This window comes from Glossina fuscipes, unplaced genomic scaffold, assembly GCF_014805625.2.
Source record: "Glossina fuscipes isolate IAEA_lab_2018 unplaced genomic scaffold, Yale_Gfus_2 115, whole genome shotgun sequence".
NCBI classification, from domain to species: domain Eukaryota; kingdom Metazoa; phylum Arthropoda; class Insecta; order Diptera; family Glossinidae; genus Glossina; species Glossina fuscipes.
The window spans coordinates 1388608-1414487 of NW_023998458.1; the positions used below are offsets into that span (position 1 = coordinate 1388608).

The 25880-nt window shown below is 33.4% G+C and overlaps 2 protein-coding genes across 2 annotated transcripts in view; one reads left to right on the forward strand and one right to left on the reverse strand.

The window, feature by feature from the left end:
• Positions 1 to 25880, forward strand: part of LOC119640093 (homeobox protein 2) — a 128391-nt gene that overhangs the window by 88840 nt on the left and 13671 nt on the right. The window lies entirely within an intron of this gene.
• LOC119640094 (DNA repair protein XRCC3) overlaps positions 6901 to 25880 on the reverse strand; it is a 38061-nt gene continuing 19081 nt past the window's right edge. Inside the window, exon 6 of the mRNA XM_038037908.1 lies at positions 6901 to 7837. Coding sequence (XP_037893836.1) covers positions 7799 to 7837 — 39 coding nt within the window. The 3' untranslated portion in view covers positions 6901 to 7798. The remainder of the gene's footprint in view (positions 7838 to 25880) is intronic.

Genomic DNA, 25880 nt, shown 5'->3' on the forward strand with positions numbered 1-25880 from the left:
TCGAATCGCTGTTAGAGAAGTTGCTGAGGATGTCGGTTTGTGCGATGTAATTTTGTCGGATATTTTCGGCACGAAACGTGTGACAGCGAATGCACCGTCATTATAGCTCAGCCATCGCATTCAACAGACTTGACCCCCTGTGACTTTTGCGTATTCCTAAAACTGAAAAGGCCAATAAGAGGACGCGGTTTTGTCAACTGCCAACTGCTCGAAGAACTTAAGGCCATATAAAAAGCGCATATCAGAAGTGCTTCGTGGATTGGAAAAAGCGCTGGCACAAGTGTATTATATCTGAGGGGGATTACTTTGAAGGGAATGAAATAGATATTGATGAATAAATGAATATTTTTCGCGATTTTTAAAAACAAGCCTCGCACATTTGCAATGCAATAAAACAATACGGTCACCTTAGTTATTTAAATACAAATAATTAACCATACGTGCACTCTCATCACCGTATGCGTTTATAAGCTTAACTACTATCTTAAGGGTATTACTCTATTTCTTTGTTCATTTATTTGTTTGTGTGTTTTTGGATATATAATTGTTTTTGTACGTGTATACCTGCGCCTGAGTGTGTGTTCTTGAAAGCCTTAATAAGTAATAATTTAATTACATTAACATATAACAAACAGATAGACAAGCAAATAAACAAACAATAATACTAATAAATACTCAAATTGATTACATTGTTACTAACCGAGATGTATAATTATAATTTACATATCTACGGGGCTTAAATACACTTCTCATGCACACTTATACCTTGTAAATCGACAATCGATTGCATCAGTTTGCTGTTTAGAAAGCCACGTAATCAACATATCATTCACATCGTGCTCCAAACTAAATGGAGAGAAACGAGATTCAAAAACTTTAACACAAATAACAAATAAATAAAACGAATTTTAATCCTGCACAAGTCAGATAAGGGTAATTAAATATATATAAGCAAGCATCTGTTCTCGTTTAATACATTTTTGCATTTTCGCTTTAAATATTTTCATTTTACGTTTGATTAATTAGCAAAAAAAAAAAAATCATTTATGAATAATCAATTAATGAAATGGTCTGAGCCTATACGTACGACTGCAAGGTTTTTTCATTAGTTCTTAACGCTGTGCGCAACTTTAATGCTTCGATTGTTTTTTAACGAAAATTTAAGAAATTTTTTTTAAAAATTATTTCTATTACAATCTATGTTATGCACCTCGTAGGGAGATAGGCGTCTACTATTTCTTGCTTTCATTACATTTTCAACTAATTTTTTTTTTTTTTTTGTTTGTTATTTTTACTAATCCTAGAAATATTTTCCTTTCATAAATTTATTTCTTCATATATAGAGAGATATAGAAAATAGACATTTCAACGTATACACGAGCAAAGTTTAGTGTCACAGACTATTCTACGAGTATGTTTTGTATAAATTATGAGCATGATTTCATAAATTTCACATGAATATCTCCTCTGTCGCTGGGTATATTAAATTGAATGGTACAGAAATTCTTTAAATATTTATAAACACATAATTTTTCAAGAAACTGTCACAGCGACTAAGAAAATAATTTTTTTTTTTTTTTTAATAATTTTTAAATATTAAACAAAAAAAAAAAGGAAATAAATAAATCTAAATGTGTTTAAGGTTAGTCAAACTATTAATAATTTAAATATAAATCTCACAGCTATCTGGGTGTTTAATATTGCACTGCAAAGGGGCTCTTAACACTCATAACATTTGTTACCACCATGAAGTAAATTTTGTTGATTCTCATATAAGGACTGATCTATCAAACTAAGTTTCGAGTTCTAATGCACTACAATTTTGCACAAGTAAACCAAGATTGTAGCGTTACTTGGATGGACTAGACCAATAGCAGTATAAATCAGCAAATAGCTGTAATCATAGTTACAATATTAATAATAAGAGCAGTAGGGCTGGCAGTAATCATAAAAGACTAAATTTTAAGTTTTGTTTGGATCTACATTAATTAATAAATTATCTTCCACTCCTATTTAAAATATAAATTTAAACAAGCGAACACATTAACATCCATTAAGATGATGAGCGATTATCTAGGAAATTGTGCAATAATTTAGATCAATTTATTTTCTCTGGCTTATGTGAAGGTAGTCACCGTTAAACAAAAGTGTGGAAGGAGAGATAGGAATTGATGGCAGTGTGCGAGGTAACCGAGGTGGCCGATCGGTAAGAGTTCCGACTTTACCGGCCGCGCACTCGTAATGACTGCTATGGCGTCATTTTTCCACTATGCAAGCTGTGGCCCTTACTATATTACCATACATCAGACGATATCGAGTTAGTACACACGATGCTTTTTGGTTCACGTTACTACTAAAATCTCTTTGTCCGAATTTCTTTGTTTAAATTTGGCCTTAGGTTTGATTTGTAGCCATTGGCGTCGCACAAAGGCGTCGGAATTGACATTAATACTTAGAAACTGAAGTTAAATTTCCCCAATGGTCTCAGTCCCGAAATCTAAAAATTTATTCTTCGATATATCTACTTGTCAAGTTTTCTATGTCCCTACTTCTGTCTGTGGGTATGATTTTATGTGTTTTTCTAAAAAATTTCTGTTAGAAATACATTTGTCAGAAAAGATGCGCGCCCACAATTATTCCTTGAAGAAGAAGAAGAAGAATTGCTACCCAACCAATATGCCATTATTTAATGTATAAAATGAACTAAAATAACAGTAAATCTCTCATTTAATGAAACACAAAAGACAATGTAGGTGAATAACGAAATGAATGAATGAATGAATGAATGAATACTTTGCTTCGCTTTTAAGGCTAAAGTAACAAATTATTTTAGCAGATGAAATTACAATTTAAATAAAGTGAATTTGTGAAATTTTAAATACACGTATCAAGGAAAAAATTTAATTACAGTTCAACGCAAAAAAAGCAAAAAATATATAATTGGAAGAAAGGCAAGCCAGGGCAAAATATAATGCAAGCATTTACATAAACATATTTAAAATGTCATCAGCAGACATTAAAATAGCCTTAAGTCAGATAATAATCAATTAATTATGTACTCATATACTTACACAAAAACACATAAATATTCATAAATATATACAAGCAAAATGAGAAAGATTCAATTATGTGCGTGTGTTTGTGTGTGTATGCGGCAATGAAAAGCCTACGCAAATGAAAATGTATTTTCATGAATATTAATGAACTAAAAATCAAATGAAAAAAAAAAAAAGCAAAAAAAATAAAAAAGTCATTCGTATTCGTCGTATTGAAGACTTGCAAAGTAACTTTTCCAACTCTCTGCTTGAATTTGCTTTATATTAAATAAAATCAGAATTTTAATTGAATTTTACGCATTTACATGTGTTAGATGTCGTTGTACTATCACGGCAGGCTGTTTTATTTTTTTTTTTTTTCTTTTTATTCAAAAGATATTTGGAAGTTGTGGTGTCTACTAATGTACAAGATTTAATTTGTATGTTCTATTAAAGCATTAATGACATATGACAATCTGGTTGCTGGCACGCAAATTGGTTCTTGCAAGCACTCCATAACATAACTGGATGCATGTATATGTGTGCGTCGAGCAAGCACGCGTAAGTCGTAGACAAACCGGGTGCCGCAATAAAACCCATTAGCTCTTACCTGACTATAATCACGCTAATCGGCAACTAAAGCAACCTATTGCTGAATAATATATTTCTTTCTTTGCTATGCACACCCCTTATACGTTTCCCGTTTTCTCTTTTTTTTTTTTAATTTCAATTTTCAATTATGCTTGAAACGACATCAAGATACCCCAAGTGTATGTGTGCACTACAAAATTTCTTTTTAAAATAAGCAAAGAGATGAGATGAATATCTACTTGATTATCACTTCATGTCTATTTAGTTAGAAAAAAAAGAAAAAGAGAAAGAAAATGAAAATGAAAAACGTTGAAACAAATATATAAATGAATCTTAAAAGAGACGCTTCAGAGTAATACTTTTACTGCAACAAAGTTGCGCGATTATTTATCACGTAAGCAACCAAGTGCAGCCGAATGCGTAAAAAACTCGAAAAAAAAAATAAATAAAATAAGTAAAAAGAATGCCAAAGAATGCTTTATGAAATATAGCCGCCGTAATAGTCTCCAATACTACACGTGAAATACAAAGTATGGCGAGCACTGGGGATATATAAATTGCATGCCTATTAGCGGAGACCGCAATTCTAATTGTTCATTATGCAAGATAATAATATGTAAAATAAATATGTGGGATATTTGGTACAACAGACAGCCGTACACTCCAAATAAGGTTGAGAGCTTGGTCAACCTTCTCTTGTTCGCGAAAATCAAAAATAAATTACATGGGAATGCGTGTGAAATGTCAAAAGAGACAGTCGAGACTTAAAAGGCAAGGTACCCTATTCAAAACTGATTCTAGATAGAAAGAGAGAGCAGTGTTGCTCGACTTGCAAGAGTACACATTTGGAACGTCCGCAGAGGGATTGCTTCAAGTAAACTGTTTCAAAGAAGCTTGGTAAAGTAATCAGTCCAGCAAAGGTTCTAAATACAAAAAGGGCGAACGAGAGGATGGGGGTAGTGCTTCCATATGTTCGACTTAAGAGGGTGAATACAAATAGATTGCTTCACATAAAGCGATGCAAGCAAGAATGCCATTTCGAAGAATGCCGAAAATTTGATAAAAAATGGATTAAATGTTTGGATAAATCTGTTAAACTAAATGAGGCATAGATTGAAAAACAAAAAATTTTGAAAATTTTGATTATAGTCGCCTTTGTCCTTTTCCTAATCATATATATTGACATTTAAACAATTCGTTTAAAAAATTGAATAATTATTCGCAATTAACTCACTGATCAACGGAAGGCATAATAAAAAGGAAAACTAATATTTATTTCATTGCTATTTAAGCTGACAACGGCCTTTAACCGATTGAGCAAAGTTATTTGTTTAGACTTGTAGTACTTTGCCGCTAAAACAGTTCAAAAGGCCAATAGATAAGGGTCTGTGTTTATCTCTCAAAGCTTAAGCTTAAGAGAAAGTTGTAGAGACAAAAGGCTGAAATCTTTGAAACAAATTAACGGAGCCATCTTAGTCATGAAAATATAAAGCCAGCAAAGACAAATCGACTAACGTGTCGACCACCTCGCTTTGTCGTGATCATTTAAAAATTAGATGAAAAAATGGTGCCGGTCCATTCGTAAGCAAATCACACCATGTATTACTAGTCTTAGTGGGTGGTTGTTCTAGATGTTCCTCAAAGCAAATACATATAACTATTGCTTATGTTTACCTTAAAACAATCTTTCTCGTGCATTATTCTTATCATATGTCTTTTTATTTGTGCACACTTTTATTTAGGGTAATTTAACAAGTTAACACATCACTAGTCACCTAGCAAGCTAACAAAACGCTCATTCCTAACGATTACGTCATAGTAAATCATGTTTTAAAGATAAAAAGCAACGCTCAGGGAGAACCTAAGGCAAGGAATAGTTAAAGTTATCAAGAAATTTTGATGAAATTTCATCCAACTGTGCGCTCTCTTCTCTACATATGTATAGCGTAAAGGAAAACATGCCCTATATTAGGTTGTGCAGACGTGTAAAATAGCTAGAGGGATTCGAGATTGACCCGTTTTTTGTTATACCGATTGCTGGGGAATCATATTCCGCGTCACTTTCTGAAGCGATCCTAGCTTGTCGGTCCGTCCGCCTGTTCGTCTGCATTTTGTTAAAATTTGGTGCAACGACGCGTTTCGGCGCAAGGGCGAACGCCATTAAAAATGGTTCAGACGGGATTACTTTTCTTGGGCCACTTCCGATATTAGGCCTTATTTCGGAAAGCTGTTTGTGAATAACTACATTATGGGAATTAGTGTTAAGCGTTTAATGGTCGCCCCCGGTCTACTATTATGTTTTCATTTGTTTGTTCATGATTCCACATATGAAATAATCCAATTATGCTAGAAATTGTCCCCCGAGTTTGAAAACCTATCTTTCGTTCATTGCTGCGATTCGTCATAAAAAATTTATTTAAATACCACTGAAGTGGACGTTTGAACCGTACATAAAATTCGCAGCATTATCGGCATTTAAATTTTTTTTTTTGTAAACATTGCAAAAATTATTTTTTTAAAGGAACGGACATAAAGTAATGGTACTTAATAGTAGTTGTAGTAGAATAATGTAAGTCCAAAACACACATACCCAGTATCCTAATTTTAATTTTCTAGTGATATATCAATTAAAAAAATCATGAAAAATTCTAACCATTTATCTGATTATTATATGAGAATTTCACTAATTGTGCTACGCCGGCTCAGAATCAGAATAAGATGAAAACTTCCATTTAGCGCAACTTCTCCGCTGGCAAGAAAAAACAAAGAACAAAGAAGCAACATACTAAGAAAGTTAACGTAAACTGGTAGCAGTAAATTGTAGTACTGCAATGTAATCGCGTCTGTCAATAATCAGCAAAATTATATTGAAACTATAATATGTGTTCGCATAATTATGATTCAGTGACTCGTTCTGCTTATTAGCGTGTGATTATGAATTATGGGATTTTTGTTGTGATAAAAATTCAATGTTTGTGGTTTAAAATTGCGTATGTAATTAATGTTGTTTTTCTCTTACCCATACATGTACACACACACACACAAACGCACACACACACACACACACACACACACACACACACAATACTAATAGCGTTTTTAAAATTAAATGCAATTATTAATGGGGTTTTTATTGATTTATTCAAAATGCGCAAATTGTCATAATTAAATTGATAAAAAATTTCATTAGAATTCTCAAATGTGGTTTGGAAATAACATAAAAAAGTTACACGCATATACATTACAAAGCCTCAAAGCCAATTTTTTAATGTCATCAAAAATTATTGTTCATTTCATAATATGTCCGCTAATTAAGTTTTTCATGTTAGGATAAAAAAAAAAAAAGCCAATACATATACATTAACAAAAGTTATTAACAAAGACTTGAAGCTCTTCAGATTTGAAGGTAATAGTTTCCTAGCAGTTGCGTGTTACGTAATTGTGGAAACATCAGGATAGATTTCCGTAGGACGCGAGAAAGAATCGTCTTCAATGTACAAGAAAGTTTGATGTCCTCTACGCAGCACAAGAATCGTATCATTCATCTTAACTCATTTAATAAAAAAACTTATGTAACGTTTATCGATCAGATTGGACTGCAGATTTGTGACTTTTTACACTGTGACTTTTTAATCTGCTCTCAAATTTTCGATTTGACCTTTTTCTTCCCAATTCTCCAAAACATATCCGAAATCTCTGCATGGTAGTCCTCTTACTTAAATTTCCGAACTGATATTGACCACAAAGCCACAAACACAGTAGATTCAAGTCTCATTCACAGCAAACAGATTGTCCAGGAAATGCTTTCGGGAGCTACTTTGCGGCAATGGTATTAGCAAATCGCAGCAAAAGCGCTTGTTTGACGGGGAGTTGCATCGTAACCAGGGACTTAACTCACAGGCGGAGAGCGGTTTCTAGTAGGCACCGCTCCCTTAGATCAACAGAGGCTTGGAATGGCGCTCTCTCTCATTTGGCATTTACCCCCGAAACGACGAATGCAATTTTCTTATTCTGTCGGCCACGGTTTCCTACCATGAACCCGTCCTACAGGCCTCTATCCAACAAATCATCCTATTCGGCGCCGTACCCGTTCAAGATGAACGCAGCATTATCAAGTTTTTCCCGCGTTTTCTGATCGGCCAGCAACATGAACGCCCGGGCACTTTTCCCGATTACCGTTTTGATGTAAATATCCACATAAAAACTGGTAACTAGGAAAATAGGAACAAAACAGCTATTATTTATTTCAAATTTTTCTGGCTAAGCGAGCTGCACATTAAGCTCACTTCATTCAACCTCTAATTATCTCATTTCTTAAACATTTGCTTTCTTTTTGTAAAGCAAATAAATTTTGCATTACCCGATTATTGATGAACTACAGATACGAGATTAGCAAGACCCACATGTGATGTTTGTCGACAGAAAATTCCAAGCTTTTATTGATATGCAATTGATATTAAAGTTACATAATACCGGCAACCTCTTTAAAAGAAACGTAAGATTTGGACATTTCGTGTAAAGGCCCTCAACCTGCGTTAAGGGACTCATTGCTTTATTCAAGAAATGAAACCCGTTCGTGAAACGAGCTCCGAGTCAGGGAATCATTCTTGGGGAAATAATAAAAAAATATTTCGAGAATCACGGAAATGCAATAATAATAGTTCCTCTTTCATCTATAGATCTATGCGCCTGTGCGTGGATGTGTGTTTATTCTAACACATAAGAAAACGTTTTCCTCTACGGTACTGCTTTCTAATTGTCTTAAGTGTCAATTAACGTACAAAGTTAAGTACGCTCTTTCTCCTTTTTGTTTGATTTTGCTGTCTTAGTGTTTCTGTTACTTCAGCAGAGAAATTCTTACAAAATGTAATGTCATCTCTTCCACAATACAATATTGTAAATTGTTTCTCCACAATTTGTATTTATGCATACTATACGAGCGCACATACGCCTGCTGCTTTATATGTTGTACATATACATGAGATTATATTGTGCACATTTTTGTCTGGCTCTGTCAGTTTGTTTAATTTAATTATCTGTATATTTGGCCAAATGCCAGAAATAGTTTAATACACTCGCATATATACATATATATTTCATACTCATATGAACAAATATACAATATATATGTGTACAATACACATTTGCACACACGTACATACATATTTAGTAAGACACATATATATATATATATATATATATATATGTATGCGTACGCCTATGTGAATATTATATGAAACATTTATTTATACAAACTAACACATTTAAATACCATTGTTTGTTGATTGGTCGAAATTGTTTAATTTAATCATCTAACCATTTGTATTCGAATGAAATTGGAAGCGAATGCTTAGAAAACAAAACATTTTAAATTTTGGCATTTATCTCTTTATTGATAGTTAATTCGAATTTGTTTGATTACAGTGCAAATCTGATTAAATTAATTCATCATAATTATTGTTGTTACGAATGCGCCGGAAGAAAGAGGGGCTATGTATGCTTAGGAGTTTTTCGCAGTTCTTTTACTCATCGTTGATATGGTAATAGACAGTTAGGAGCTTTTTTTCCACCCTACATGGCTTGTGTTATTCAAGTTGGGTTCAACCTAAAGGTCGCATTTGTTCAGGAATTGGACGAAATTTCGTACATGCTCACGTGTTTTCGTCCAAAGACCAAAATGTATAAAATCGGATCGTTTTCACGATTATGTTCCCGGTAGGGCCCTATTTTTAAAAAGCCCACATGTGAAAAACTGTTCCATTTATCATGTTCTCAGTGAATTGTTGAAAAAATACGGTATTAGCGAACTAAAGGAATGATGAAAATTTGGATAGACTGAGATGTTTTTATATATATATTTTTATAAACGACAAGTCTATGAGAGCTAACTCTTAACAGTTTCTTCAAAAGTCTTTTTAACGAAAGAAAAAAAACTGGCTGTAATTAGATTTCGATCTCTCCCCAAATAAGTGGATGACTGTTCTAACAAAAAATAAGCTTTTCTATAGCGCCTGGGCGGCCACGCAGCTAAGAAGAGCGACTACAGATTCAATGTTGGCGGGTGCAAAGCTCAAGTGGGATAGAGTTTTGTTTAGTCGTAGCGATAGTGGGTGCTAAGTCGGTTGGGGTTTAACTCTTATCGATTGGGCAGACACCTACTAGAGGCTGCGACCACAAACTCCCTGCCCCTTTTTCTTTCCTTTCTTCTTTCTGACAGTCACCGTGTTATACGAACAGGGGACATCCCCTAAGTGATTAGCCCGAAGTAAAAAAAGAGAAAAATAAGATAATTTATATTTTATAACAAAGTTAGACAAAAATTGTATTAAGTGAAGGGATGTAAGATATTTAATACCAGGTCTTACTCAACTATTACGTTTTAGTTTAATTTAATAAATATTTTGATCAAATCATTTCTGAGATTGCTTCACTTATTTTAGCCATTGAAAGAAGCGGAACCGGTCACTGTTTTTTATTTTTTTAAGCTTTGAAATTGCTGCGAGAATATTTATGGTTCCACCTTAAGTCAGGTCCAATTCTCTCACATTGTCCCCAACTCGATTTGGCATGTATTACTCTCTCAGTCACCACACGTTGTCCCCAAACCCAATATATTGTGTATTATGTATTGATACCAATGTACAACAGCGACCATAATTTGCTATATACATCGTCTGTCGTCCGTAACGGGGTACTTCTTCTATGTTGCAACAGGGGCGACAAATTTACGAGGCCCTCAATGCTTGGTTTTTGACTTTGACGTTTGACCGTCATCAGATTGGTCGGAGTTTTGTAAGATAAAAGTCACATAGAACTGACTTTTTTCTTTTGCATAGACGGAGCCAATCGAACAGAGAGAAGGCCATGGTTTTAGAATGAAAAATCTTAATTTAACACTAATTACACCACACCGTGTATAATATTTTATAGCTTACATAGAGCTTGTTTATCTAAACGTGAAAGAAACTAAGTTATATACGAAAGCAATAACACTATGATTATTTTCATGATTTTGAGAAGAAGTGACTGTGAATCACATCGTGGTATCATGCGTTATAAAAGTAAGTTATACAATTGGGATTACATATTTATACCCTACGCTATATTCTATGTACTTTGGGATTTACACAAACGGGAGCCTACAGTTAATATACGAAGAGAAGATCGCCTGATACCAAATAGTTTAATAGGGACAATATGAATAAAATCCTTCAATTTATTTCTGCCGATCAATGTTTTTACACTTCAACTGCGATTTTATTTATCCATAATAAAAAAAGCTCTCTCCTCTAATTAAATTGATTAATATTTATATAATATACGTAATTAGCTCTATGCACATATTGCACAGATATTGAACATTTGAAAAAGTGGTTGAAAAAAAAAAAACTTATTTGCTATTAATATATCATATATAGATATGTATACATATATATATGTAAATATATATAAATAATTAAAAATTAAAACTCTCAGAGATATGAAGATAATTGTATTTAAAAATTAACAAACAGCAAAAGTTTTAATGAAAACGACCATTAAATAATGACATTTGTGATGTGGTACAGGAAAATAAATAAACACGAACGAGAAGGAGTAACAGAAAGAGATGGACAGAAAAAGGGGTGATAATATAGGCAATAGTACGAACTTTATACACTCTTCATTACAGATTCACATTGTAGAATTCTTCAAGGAATTTACCAACCGATAGCAGCGAGAAAAATGCGATTTTTTGGCGCAAAAAAAAAAAAAACAACAACAAATTCGAACGCTTTCTTTTATGTTACAGCTCATAGGTGGGTTAAATAGCATCTCAAGCAGTCTGTCAAATCGACTTTGCTTAGCTGTTGTGTGAAGGATAAATAATAATAAAAATTTTCAAATATATTGAATTTTTTGAAATTAATTTTTTTTGTTTTTTTTCATTTTTTGCAAAAATAATTCCTTATAATTGGTTTTTGAAATGCACAATTATGAATAATTGAAATATATGATAAATAAACATTTTAAGCAATTTAATCACATATGCACTATATTTATGTATACAATACGCATGTATATATAGCGTATTTACATACGGCAATGCATGCAAGAGTTATTGAGAAAAACCACAACTTAATTAAAATGAAATTTATTTTCATTTATAATTACGCCAACAATTAAAACCACACAAACCCATACACACGTATTTTTACATATACTCAGATATACATACATACGTTTATATATATATATATATATACATATATATATGTATACATATACTTAAAAATGTTTTTAGTTACTATATACACATCGTTATACATATAGATGCATATACATATACTTACATGCACAAGTGCTTAAACAAACAGACATACACACATACATACACACATATATATATATATATATATATATATATATAAGTATATGTATATATACAACAAATATTCTAAGCATAAAATACATATGCACATATATGCGTGCATTTCTGTTTAAAATGAAAATTTATTAAATCAAATTTAATACATGTATGTACTATTTATATATATATATATATATACATTATATATATATATATACATTAATATAGAAAATCTAATTGGATTAAATGCATATATCATTCACCCAAACAAGATGCTCTATGTACACCAAGGTGAAAAAAATTATCTCAATCCTTGGATCGGAAATGTATAATAGTAGCCGGACAATCCCCCGGTCAACTAGAATACCGCTAATGGCCAAAATTCTTATCTATTCTTGATTGGTAACACTACCAACAAGAACAAGAGTTTCCAGGAAAGTCAAATCCGCAATTCCAGATAATATAAAAAAGTTTTGCAAACGTGGTGCTCCTTGGTTCAGTAGCGCGATAAAGACAATAAAATTTCCAAGCCATATTTTATAAGCATATCCTAAAATTCTGTTAAGACATGGACGACATCAAAGTGTCACTTGCTGACACTTTATATCGTCTAACGATCAAACTGAATCGATTTAAACTTGTCCCTCTATGCGTTCGTCCATCTGCCGTTCTATGTAATATATGCAGTAAATAAACAGGATGATATTGAAAATAGGCCAATTCGGCCAAAGAACACAATGTCACGTAAGCTAGGAATAAAACAAAAAGGCAACAATTGACCACGCCTATCCAACATTATAGTGTATGAATTTTAACATTTTTTTCAATATGTTTATAACGCGCGGAAACAAGCCTCGAAAATCCCCCAAGAGATACATGGATTCTTAGCCAGCTTTAAATTCGGAACGCTTTTAAACAACTCAGCCTATTCGTGTGTCCATCTATTCCTTTACCCAACTACGTAGTATCGGTGGTATGCCCACACGCTTACACAGCAAAAACTGTGGACACCTTTGCTTTTCGTGTTTTGTCCTTGTTACGCATAAAGTACATCATATACACCATAAAAATTTCCACTTTCTTACTGAAAATGGGAAAAGGCAGCCACGCCCACCTAATAGTATAGACTATAAAAATTTAGTTGTTTTGCCTTTTTTTAGTATTTTTTCTGATAACGAGTATAATATAACCGAATATAATTCTCCTATTTGTTCTGCGTTGAAATTCTTATGTAACTACACACAGCAAAATGCTATTGCAATTATATATAATCGCAAACGATAATTATTGATATAAAATAATTAAGCTAAACAAAATATTCGATCAGTTTCAGGAATGCTCCGAAAATAGCCAATAGGGTTAACGGCGGTCCAGCTGTCCGTTTGCTCGTCTGCCCACTCATTTATTCGTGCTTTCATCCATCTGTCTCCATGTGCATGTGGGTGTTCGCTTGTCCATCTCTCCGCCCATCTCTCAAAGCGTCTATTAGCGCTTCTGTTCACCAATCTGTATGTGCATTTGCCTGTCCGTTGGTCCGTCTGCCCATCTTTCCAATCATATATCCGTGCTCATATTCACCTGCTTGCCTTTAAGTGCATGTAGATGCATGTACATTTATCTGTCCGTTTGCCCAACCATCTAAACCTTTATTCACGCCTCTATCTGTCTGTTTGTTTGTATGTGCATATGTGCGATTTCTATTTAGCCGTTATTGCCGATTTTTTGCTCCTGAGTGTTAGTAGCAAAAAAAAAAAAAAAAAATCGATATAATTAATTTAGTTTCCAGATTATAAACAATTAAAATGTAAAATATGGATTAAATAACTCATTGTATAAAATGTAATTAAGTAAAAAGCTTTTAGTATCATAAAAACATAATCTGCATTCATATATAGAAACACATACTGTCACATGTGCACACATAAGCGCGCACATAGACGCATGTAGAAAAAAACCTACATAACAGCTCTTGATATTTAATATGCCAATGTTTCAAAGTTGATAGCTGCGATGATTTCATATATACGATAATATATTGATATAAATATCTATTCAAGTCGTTGTTGTTATTATTTAAATAATTGGCATTTTTTTTCTTTTTTTTTTTATCTATACATATATATATATATACGTGTATATATGAAAATTATTCATAACTAACTAATTCATAAAACAAAATGTAATATATATGCATATACGCATATAAATATAGATAGATATCGGAAAGTAGATTAAAAGGTTCATAAAGTATCTTTCCATATGAAATTAACTGAACGAGTAAAAGCAGTGCTTGCTTCCTAATCGTCGCAATAAATATTTAAAATGCAAACAAATTAATGAATAAAACCGAACTTTAAGCAAACAATACCACACCAGCAGTGCATTTATATTTACAAACCTACACACACACGCATATATATATATATATATATATATATATATATATTCTATATATATTTATGTGTGTGTATATGTATGCGTATACAAACACATATAGAGTATGCAGGAGAACTTGTAATTAATGCTTAATAGTACTTTCAGTATCATTGCACACTAAGGCTAATATTTTTGCCCAACTCAGCCACTGGCTATTCGTGTAATTGTTATTAGGTATAGTATAGTATTATAGCAGCAGCATAGTAGTAGTAGTAGTAATAATAATAACAACACTAACAACAATTTTATTTGAATATAACCAAAACGTAAAAACAAACGCATGCACGTATAGTGTAAGTGTGGATGAGATAAGCACATGATAGCTGCATAACACATTTAGTTTAGTTTCTAGTGGCTTGCTAAGCCATTTCAAACAATTACCACATTTTGCTGGCCAAACGTATTGGTATGTGTGAACATAAACATTATATATATATATGTATATATATATATATACCTTCAGTTAGTTACAATCAATTAATAGGGCATATGCCTGAAATTGTGAAACACTGCGAGAAATCACATACTTCAAGCCATTAATTAAATGAATTATTTGATTTCTCTCAATTACTTTTTATAATATTTTCAAGTGTAGCATTTTAGTTGTACAATTTTTATAGCATTAGTTACTTGTGGTTTTGCAATTTGTAATGTGGTTTGTATTTGATGTCTACATTTGCATATGTGAGAGTATTAAGCATGGACTTGTGTGATTGGTTGTTACGCAATAATCAAGTGCAAATGTCATTTATTTATAATCAACAATGACAACTTAATTTTATTAAAAAAATGCAGAAAATTTTATTTAATGGCATTGTTTTACACACACATACGCACATCTATATATATATATAAATGCAAACATAATTACCATCAATATTATTGGCCTACATTCGCTCTGATAATCATATTTCATATAATAGGCAACATAGGCAATAAAAAGTCAACTGTTGTATGACTATAAAATCGAAAGCAAAGAAGATATTGAGAGCTCACAAAAAAAACATAAAGAAGAGAGTTTTCTCTCAAACCAAGTCAGACCACATCCATTCTCCACATAATTTAAATCATTTGCACGCTTCCTAAGGAAAATCGAAGCACGAAAATGAGAGTCCGTTAAAGCGCTTTCGCTGATCAAGAGTAAATGTTAAGTACCCTATTCCCTTTCGCAATGACTTTCTTAAAGTTCAGTGTTATATGAAAAGTTTTTGTTACGATGCTCTGATCTCGCCACTCTCAACAGAGTTCGTCCTTATTCCGAAGCATATCAGTGTGCCAACACTCTCACAAACATATTTCGAAAATTGACGCCTCCACATTGAACCCAACCCTTCGCGGACAGATATCGCACGCAGCTAAAAAGAGCTGAAAGCGATTCGAAAAATGCTTCAGAATTTTCGATAATCAAAAAAAAGTTCATCTATGTCAGGTCATTCTGCATATTGCATACACATGCAGAACCTCACTATATTGTTTACCGTTAGTGCTGCAGGATACAAAAATTTTTATGCCATCAAGATGTATCTCTTGGTCTCCAAAGCATGCTTGCCTTCACTTGCAATACAACTAAGCCAGCGCTTGTGGCAGTCCCCTCTCATATCCCTCGCAAGCTTTTTCTCCCTTTAGACCTAGCAGGGGATTCTCTTTCACGTTTAGTCCAATTCGCTATGTTCCTTGAGTAGAATAGCAACCAAACTATTTAAACGAAAGAAAGCATTAATCCACAAAAATGTATCGAGGCGAATTTTCCTTTACGGTTTCAGTTGATTCACGACGAGTCCAGCTGGTGATTTTTGAAAACAGAAGATATCAGACGAAGCCAACAAGTGTGACTCTTCTTCGCGTCTGTGCAACGAAGTTTTAGCTCAACGCCTGTGCGCCATCGCCCACAAAGTTCAGCTTGCCGAAATCATCTTCATGATAACTTAAAAGCTAAGCTTAAAAGTTGTGTTCCCTTCGCCAGCTAATATGCCAAAACTCATCCGCAAGATCTGCAAGAAACTTTAAATTGTAAACGTGAAAGCCCGTTAAAACGCGAAATTCGCGATCTTCTTTAAATGCCGTGTTCCATTTTTGTGCACATGTTTCTTTAGCACATACCCTCTGTACGTTGGATCTATTCGCTGAGTTTAAAAATCTGAAGCAAATCCTTGTATGCAAGTTATTCCCATTTGCCCCCTTTAAAGCCACTCATTAAGCTTACATTCAACCGATAGGACCGAGCCACCACTTGCTTTGACACAAAAAATGAAAGAAAACGATATTTTATGAACGCATCTTTAAAATACTGAGTGCTGGATATACTAAGGATGTATAGCCTGAAGAGCCCACAATTGCTAGGAGTATGACAGCACACTAGGAGCACCCTGCGGGTCAGGTAAAATGAAAGAAAACCAATTAAATGCATGCTTAATATGGAAGATCCACAAGTACATAACATAAAGCACACTTAACAAAACATACATATATACAGCTTATCATTGAAATTATATCAAGTTGTCAGTATTTTTCTGATTCTGTGGACAAGCATACTTCGATTCCTTATACATTCAGCCAAGACATGCAGGTTTGCTATATCTTTCATTCGTTTGGAGTAGCCAGAGATACAGAGAGGTAAGAATTACGATTTTAGGTTGAACTTGGTTGCCATTTGCGTTGATTAGTGGATTTAAAGAAAGAGTTCTGGCAAGTTCAGACCGAAGTACTTTAGAAGAGAAGCTTTTTCTGAGCGAACATTACCATTATTTATAACTTGTGGAAACTTGTAGAGCATAACCGTCTAACAATCAACTGTATTCCAAACGTACATGAAGGTTCAAGTGCCAAGACCCTGAACACATTATTAATTTCAAGATTTAGTGCCATCTGTGAAGGGTGGCGAATGTAGCGAAATTCACGGCATGACACACGTGCGTTGCTGTTCCCGGTTTTTCTACATTTAATTAGCGGAATACGGCCAACCCCATTTCATCAGCTATAATTATTCTTGAGCGCCAATCTACATACAAATATATATATATATATATATATATATTCCAATCCAAGAATGTACATCTTGTTACATTGCAGACGCATTAAAGAAAATAGATACAAATAGGGGACATGCCCTGACTGGCTGGACAATATATATTCATGATGCGTGATGAAACTTAACTGTCTAAAGTAAATAGATATCATTTGACATCAAATTTGTTTATCGTAAACATGTCTCTAAAGCCATATCAATGATTTTAATCATTTCAAATAGAGAGCAAGAGATAGACAGTTAAATTCAGGTTATAATATGTATAACTTGTGGGATTTCAAGTGCGTGAATCTGTGCTTTATCTTCAGAAGAGGCAAGAAATTTACTTTCTATCATCCTATCCAGCAGCCTTCGTTCCTCTCCTTTCCAAAAAAAATAATAACATTTATGTAAAGAATAGTCTTCGCAAACTTGAGTACAACGGCGCCTGACAAAAATTGAGAGAAGAGGAAAGAAGTTGATTACGATTAAATGCATAAAAATCATCTCACGTTTATCATTACTTATGAGTGCCTAAAAATTGAACTTTTTCTATATAAAAATTTTGTATATAAAACTTCAGTCTTCTGTCTCCCATAAATTACAAGTGCGACTTCTATAGGTTTTATTACTTTACTACTCAATTATCCAAGACTTCAATTAACAGGAATTACATTTCTTGTCTTTCTTTCAAAAAGGACGGACAAATTGTCACAGTTACATTAGTTGTTCAGTTGCCTTTCTGGGTGTTTACTAGCGGATAATTGAATATGCAAAAGCTACTCACGCCATTTAATGCAAAAAGAAAAAGAAAAAAGAAAAAAATTAAACTACTATCACACCTCCCAGAAATAAATTATTCGAAAATGCACTAAGCAGCTGTAGCGTTTAACGATTGAGTAGCAGTAAATTATAAAACAACCACCGACAGCAACAGCCGCGGCAGCGTCAGCAGCAGCGGCAGCAAATATTAAAAACTTATTTTAAATTGATTGCGAGTAATGTATTTATAATTATAATGATGGCGGAGGTGTTGTTAATAACAAATTTTATTTATATGCTCGCTGCATATAAAAATCTTTTTACAAAAACAACTAAACAATTATTTTAACCAATAAAAAATTTACAAAGAAAACAACGCCACAGCACACGTTCGCACGTAGTAAAGGAAAAATATTAGAGAAAAACGTTAAAAAGTATACAAGCGTATTAAACTTTAGTAGTAAATATTAATCAAATGCACAAGCGAATAAACAAACTCATTTGTTTTATGTGTTTGTGTGCGCACGTTATAGCCAACAGCAACGAAATTTTATTATTGGCCAAATAGTAGCAAAACAAAAAAAAAACAAAAAAACAACAAAAATCGAAATAAACATTTTATCGCACAATGTTTGGTGGAGCAATTGCCTGAGCCGCCACTGCGAATGTTGTTTTACAAAAAGGAAACAAAAAAAAAAAAAAAGAAGAAATTTATTGATATTTTTTTGTTGTTTTTTTTCTTCGTGTGCTAGTATACGTGTGTGCTTGTTTGGAATTGTATATTTGTTTTTTTCTTATCTGCGAGCTTGTATGCCTTGAAGGCGGAGCAAATTGAATAGACAGCATTTATATCATATTCGTACGCAATTTACGCAACATTTCAGGCAAATGACAAAAATATTTTTAAATCATCAACGAATCATAAATGATTGGAATTTTTTAATTAAAAAAGTAAACATACCAAGGGAAAAAACACATTGCGTTAGTAGGTGACACAGAGTAAATTACAAGGTGTTTGGGTATACTTTTAAGGGCGTTTCCCTGGGCCTTGCCTGCCTCCAATTTATCCTAGACAAGGTCTGTGGCAACATTTAGTTTTGCGAAAATTTCGCCTAAAGATTCAATTCGCCTCATCACAGAACCTCTTATTCTCTGTCTCCCAAATGCAGCCAAAACTCGCTTAATCCTAAATCGAAAGGAAAACTTTTTCTGCCCGCCCTGTAATAACATTGTTAAGAAAAAATAAGGAGAAATCTTGAGAAATCTTGCTGTACGTAAACATCCAGGTGGATAAATAAGTCTTTGCCGGTTTTTTTTTTATGAGAGAAAAAGCTCTTATCTTAGGAGAAAGTTAAAGAATATTGTTTAGTAAGGGCTCCCCATATCAGATTTTATTTCCCATGATTGCATGCCTTGCTTTGCATGCAGAGACCGGAGATAAAACTATAAGTCGAACACATGCCTTTTTGAGATGTTGATCATACTCATAGTGTTGTTTTCCTATTTGCATTCAAACGTGATGAACCTAGACGATTATGATTCTTGCAAAAGAGTTTCAATTGTTCTCTCATCGATTTGGACATCGCCGCAACTAGTCGATCGCAATTAGGGCTCGTAAACGTTATCAAATGCTATCAAATTTACTAAGAAATTTGAATTACAAGCAAAAGTTATTAGAATTTTGACTATCGCGTAATTAAATGCTGGGAATTGACTAAGCCTGACAAAACGCGATCACCACATACATTAATATGGAACACAATCATAAAATTATCTCAACAGAAAACGAGAAAGACGAAATTTCGATGCAATGTAATACTGGCTAAGCGCAACGGACCCTTCCGCTTTTGTGCGGATTTGTATCTCTTGTAGTCTGTGAGTAATGAGCAAACATCCGATTTTTGCTTCTGAAAACGGAGGTAACTCCTTAATTTACATTGTATTGTAGGCGCGTCCTTTGACCGATTTGGACAATTTGAAATATCAACCGGCGCGCAAGAGTCGCCAATATTTTTACCAAATTCAAAGTCGATATCGAGTCATTTTTGGGGACGGAAGAATGTTTACCATGCATATTTATGCAGAGGGACGGACATGTCTAGATGCCTAAATACAAGATTTGAATTAAGAATAAATATACTGTTGTACGATCGCTGCAGCTTAGCTTTAGATTTCTTGACAGAAATAGAAATTCAGACATAGAAAGGGACATGCCTAGAGGTTTAAAAATGAATACCCATTATGAATATATATATAGTTTGTGAAATTTCTGCAGCTTCGTCCTGGATGTTGCAAATGTCTTGACAAAATAATTATATCCCTCCTAACGTTTTGTGGTACCTAATAACACGGAGCGCTTCCATAGAGAAAAGTATAGCATACGACCAGAAAAGTATAGCATACGACAATTTTACTCATAGAGAAAATGCTACGTTACTATACTATCAGCTGATGTGAACCGGTCATGAACCACATTATTACAGAAGAGGAGATTTCGAACTACGCTTACGACTCGCAAACAACCGATCAATTGAGCGTATATCGTGCAAAATGTGAGCCAAGACCGAAGAAACCGCACCAAAGTCGCTCAGAAATCAAGGTACTGTTAATTATCGTAGTGTTGTGCACTATGAACTCCTTCCGCCCGGCCAAACTGTTAACAAGGAAAATTGTTCGAGTTGGCGGGGATTTCTTTAAAGATAACAAGATAGATTTCGAATCGTAAATAGATTTAAAGAAACAAAAAATAAAATTGATCTTACTTCTTGGACACAGTACAGCAATACAATCCATGACAAATATTCGCCTGAAAGATTGTAAAAACAATAAACACCAAGTACATCAGCGTGAACGGCTGTAATAAACATAAAAGGAAACTTGTAGCTTACAGAAAATCGATTAGTGTACGAAATACGTAATGTAAACGTATTTAAGAATTGGCTGAAAGGCCGCCCGATTAACTAAGTTATGCCATCACGCTTAGCAAAGTATTGACCTGCCCATGACTTAACGAAATGCGGTGTAGGATGTCAATAGGTGAACCCTAAGACGATTAAGATCTTCTTATTTGATTTTTTTGCATTAAAATTTAAAACAAAAAAACCTCATCCCAGCGTACAGCAACAAGTATAATTTTCGTACGAAGTTTTCGCGAAATTTGTTTTTACTTCACTTTCTCCCTATTTGTAGCGGAAAAGTTCCTCTTTCAAAACCTTCGAATTTTGTTCAAGTACGCAGTGCTTTAAAAAAAAATATGTTTTTTCTCTTTTATTTCTTTTGACCACAAAGCTGTTTTTGCTTATATTTTTTTTATTTTAATATTTTCATCCTTAACGATGCATACACATCTCATTTTACGCTTGGTTAAAACAAAGTCGCAGTTTTTATTTTATCTACCACCAAAAATTATTCTATTAGGTTTATTACACCATAAGCTATTTATTCAGTGAAGAAGCATTTTAAAATAGCTCTGCTTCTTAAATACTTTAGCTCAATACAAAACAAATACAATTTTAAAGAATTTGGTCTATGTTTCGTTGGGTGTGTTATCGTTTACCCGTATTTAGCTTAGCGTTCTTTAAACTTCCACTTAAACGATTCTAAGTCCTGCCTTTTAATCGCACTTATAGTTGTGATGTAATTTTTGTTATTTCCTAACGATTGCCATAAATTATGTTAAATTTCAGATTTTGTCAGAATTTATGTAAGTTTAGAGAGAAATATGAAAAACTTTTTCTTTTTTCCTTTTTCTTTTTTCACTGCACCGAAAATAGGTCAAGCATAACATGCTTTTGTTACTTGAGAATTTAAATCGCAATCCTTTGCTTTTTTACTTTTTTTATAAAACGTTGCTCACTATTACCTACCAGTTTGATTACATAACTAATAGTTTGCTTACAGTAAATGTACAGTACGAGTTAAGAGATAAGCAAATTATTTCTTTCAAATTTCTTCTTTTTTTTTTTTAGTCTTAGATCATCTTCGTTTCCTTTTGATATCGGGATGTGTTTATATAAAGCGTAGAGGGGAAGAAATTGAAAAAAAAAAAAATACCAAGAATTTAAAATAATTAATCAGACGACTTAACATTGCTAAAGGGTTATTTAAGACGTCTTAGCCGTTCATGTTATAGACTTTATGGTGTGTTTGAACCGTGCTTCTACGCGTTATAAAGGTATTAAAACAACAATTAAGGTTTCACTATACTCTGTAATGTTGATTAGGCCTGGTTAACTTTTCCCATTTTTCTACATCTCCCATAGAATATGAGTTCACACGAGCAATGACCAAAAAACCCATGACCAAAAAATTAAGCCTTTTGAAAAGCAGAGCCGTTCTCGGCTTACGCGATACCGTAAGCATAACCTTTGACTGATTTGGTCCATTTTCAATACCATCCTGCAGGCAAGAAGTTTCAATGCTCCTACCAAATTTAAAATCGCTAATCTCATATATAAGTATATATTTTTAAGATATAAAAGTCAATGAGAAAGCCTTCTTTCGCAAAACATTTCTTCTCAGTTCAAAATCGATATTTTCCATATATCTCGAGCAACTTTCAGCTGCTTTTGAATGCCAACCATCTCTTAGAACTACATCAATTTTAACATTTCGCATAATTGTAAGCAGCACACGTCCTAAATCCGGAAATGAAGTAGTCTGCAAATCTCAACTTTCTGAAATTTTCCATTTTTTCCATATTTTTTACTTTCACATCAATATTGAATTTTGGAAAAGTTTGAAAAAATTTCGGAAGACTGGGCGGAAATCTTTATTAATAAAAGTTCATCTCAAGTGTAGCTATTGATTGTAATTTACTAAAAATTGCATCTTTCATTTTCGAAGTTTTTCCTTTTGTGGAAAGCCTTACCATTCATTACAAGAGCGGACCTCTAAAAGCTCTGGTCGAAACCGTTTCAAACTAAAACGGTCAAATGAAAGGGTTGAACCTGTTCAAAAAAAAAAAAACAGATAAAAACATTATAGTCAGACTAGGCCGACCATTAAGTATCCTGCACCATATTGTCTGATACAATTGTTATGTTTACTATAGAACACAAAAATTATATCTCGCTTCCATATAAAGGCATATTTTCCATGTGCGTATTTCTGGAGAAGCGGGCAACCTAATATAGTACAAGTTTAATCCTCACAAGGGACAGAATCCAAAAATAGGCGTGGATGATCCAAATTGTGAAGTGTTCATTGTTGTATAATATTAGGGGTCAATTTCCATCACCACTTGTTAAAACTTAGACTTTTCTCCTTCTGCGCTATTAGGGTAGGATCCAAAAAATTGGCCGAGGTGGTCCAAATTTGGCACAGCAAATCTTTTTATATTAGATTACTATTATGATCTAATTTTCATCGTGAAGCATTGAAAATTATATCTTTCTGTCGTATGAACTTCAGTTTTCTCTATATGAGAGGGGGTTCAAAAAGTGCCACAGCCGCTCCAAAGGTTTCATACCAATTTAGAATGCCGCAATACTACTACTTAGCCACTTTTGTCGAGAAATTTTGAAATTTACAAATTTTTTCCATATAACGATTTTTCAGAATAAGGCGTTATATGGGGATTGGCCGAAAAAGTGAATCAATCTGGACCACAAAATTTCATCCTTAGTACCTTAAAAATTGCGACGTGTAGCTTGAACATATTTTTACATGGACCATCATCAGACGGACTGACCGATAGATAGCTAGACTTAAACAAGTTCAAATAACGATTTTAAGTCGATTGGTATAATAAAAGGTGCACCTATGTTAAGCCCTTCTGCGTATTACATACAACCGCACTAAGTTAATATACCCTGTAGAACAAGTGGTATAGTGGATAGACAGATAGATAATAAAATATTAGATAGACAGATTAATAAATATTTTCTATAAAATATCTTAATTATATCCCTACACCACTTGCGTTATGGTGTATATTAATCTTGGATAGATGAATGCACCACCCAGGACAATTTGAAAGTAACTCATCTGTTAGTATAAATAAAATAAATTCACAATCAGTTTTGATGAAACTTGGTATATTTTTGGCTTAAAAATGAACCTTTCACAAAAATCTTGTCCTAACAGTCACAACTTTTAATATTTCCCGACAAAAAGTCGATGAAAATAAGTTTTTGGAACCTTCAATTTTTGGGCAATTTTCGAATGCGATAATTTTTGGGTCCCTTTTTCATAGGCACGTATTAACAAAGAATAATCCTTTCTATGGCAATATATTCCAAGTTGAAGTACAATAAGTAAAGTAGTCGATAGCAGGGATTTGGATAAACATAGAAATTGTGGGAAATTTGGCCCATATTTTGATCCGTATGTCGAATCCTTGCCCATGTAAAGATTCTCATGAAAGCCAAGCCCTTATGTGAGCGTAATGTATAATTTTTGATAATTTACGACGAATTTTATTCGGCCAAGTTGTCTATAGTAGTAAAGCGTCGACCCTGTTTGATGCTAATGTTCTAATTTGTTTTAAATTTTATTCTAATAGATGACTTTAGAGTTTGTTATTATATTTAAAAACAAGGTAAGGCGGAATCAGCAAACAGACAGATGTACCTTAAATTAAAGCGAGAAAAGTTAAAATAATTCAGTCGGATGCAGCCAACTAATAGATGCCCTATCTCCATTTTGCCATCTTTTTTTCAAAGTACGAGTTTATGTGAAGAGGGCTCTACAGGATTTTGCTTTGGCCAGAACATATCATTGTCTTAAATTTCAATGAAATATCTCCAAAATTGTCCAGACATCGATTGAACACAGGAAGCAACCGTAGTCAGCAAGCAAATAGACCGATGAAAAAAAATGTATCCTGCTTCGGTTATTGTAATAGAAGATGGATTGAGTACAATGGTGTAGAGTGTAGTTATATGTCACAGTGCTTAAGTAGAATTCACAAAAAAAACAAAAACAAAAAATATGATAGCAAAAGTGAACATATTTAATTTGTTCTAGAACAAATTGAGTTTCTCTTTATTTCCGGTGACTGAGTAAATGTTATGTTTGTTACATAAATTGCTTTTTTCAATATAACTAAATAATTTCACATATTAATGCAATCTTATATTATATTTTCCATTTAACTTTACAAAAATTGCAATCTTGTGTTGCATCTCCAATTTTATTTATCATTTCTTGTCTTTATATAAACTTTTCTCGTTAAAGAAGCGACATATACTTTCGATCACTTTTATGCCGAAAAGTTTGTTAAATTAATTAATTCATTACTTCCACTACTTAGCTACTCGGAAAGAAGTCTATATTAAATTTGTTCAAGTTCTTTTAGGGTATTGAACTTTGTCTTCTTGTCGCTTGTAGTTCAAGAGTATCTGAAGTTTATACTCAGAAGAGCTTGAGATGGACGCACCTTGTATTATACTGATCGATTCAAAATCTCTCTTTGACGCTTGTCCGCCCGTCTTGTTTTCTTTTCTTCCCTTTTTCAACGCTGATGCGTTATCGAAAATGGCTCGGATCAGAGCACCGTTTCGATCCTTTCCCCGTACCACAGCTTATTTTGAAAAGTCGTAGTACGGATAACTGGTGGGCCATGCGTCACTATAGTGGTTTCGCTTGTTCTCATTTAAATTTTTCCAGGCTGCAAACAAAAATTTTTGTTATATATCGATTGCATAAAGTGGGTAGGAGGGACCAGTTGCTTTTTTTCGATTTCTGTATGCTAAATCAC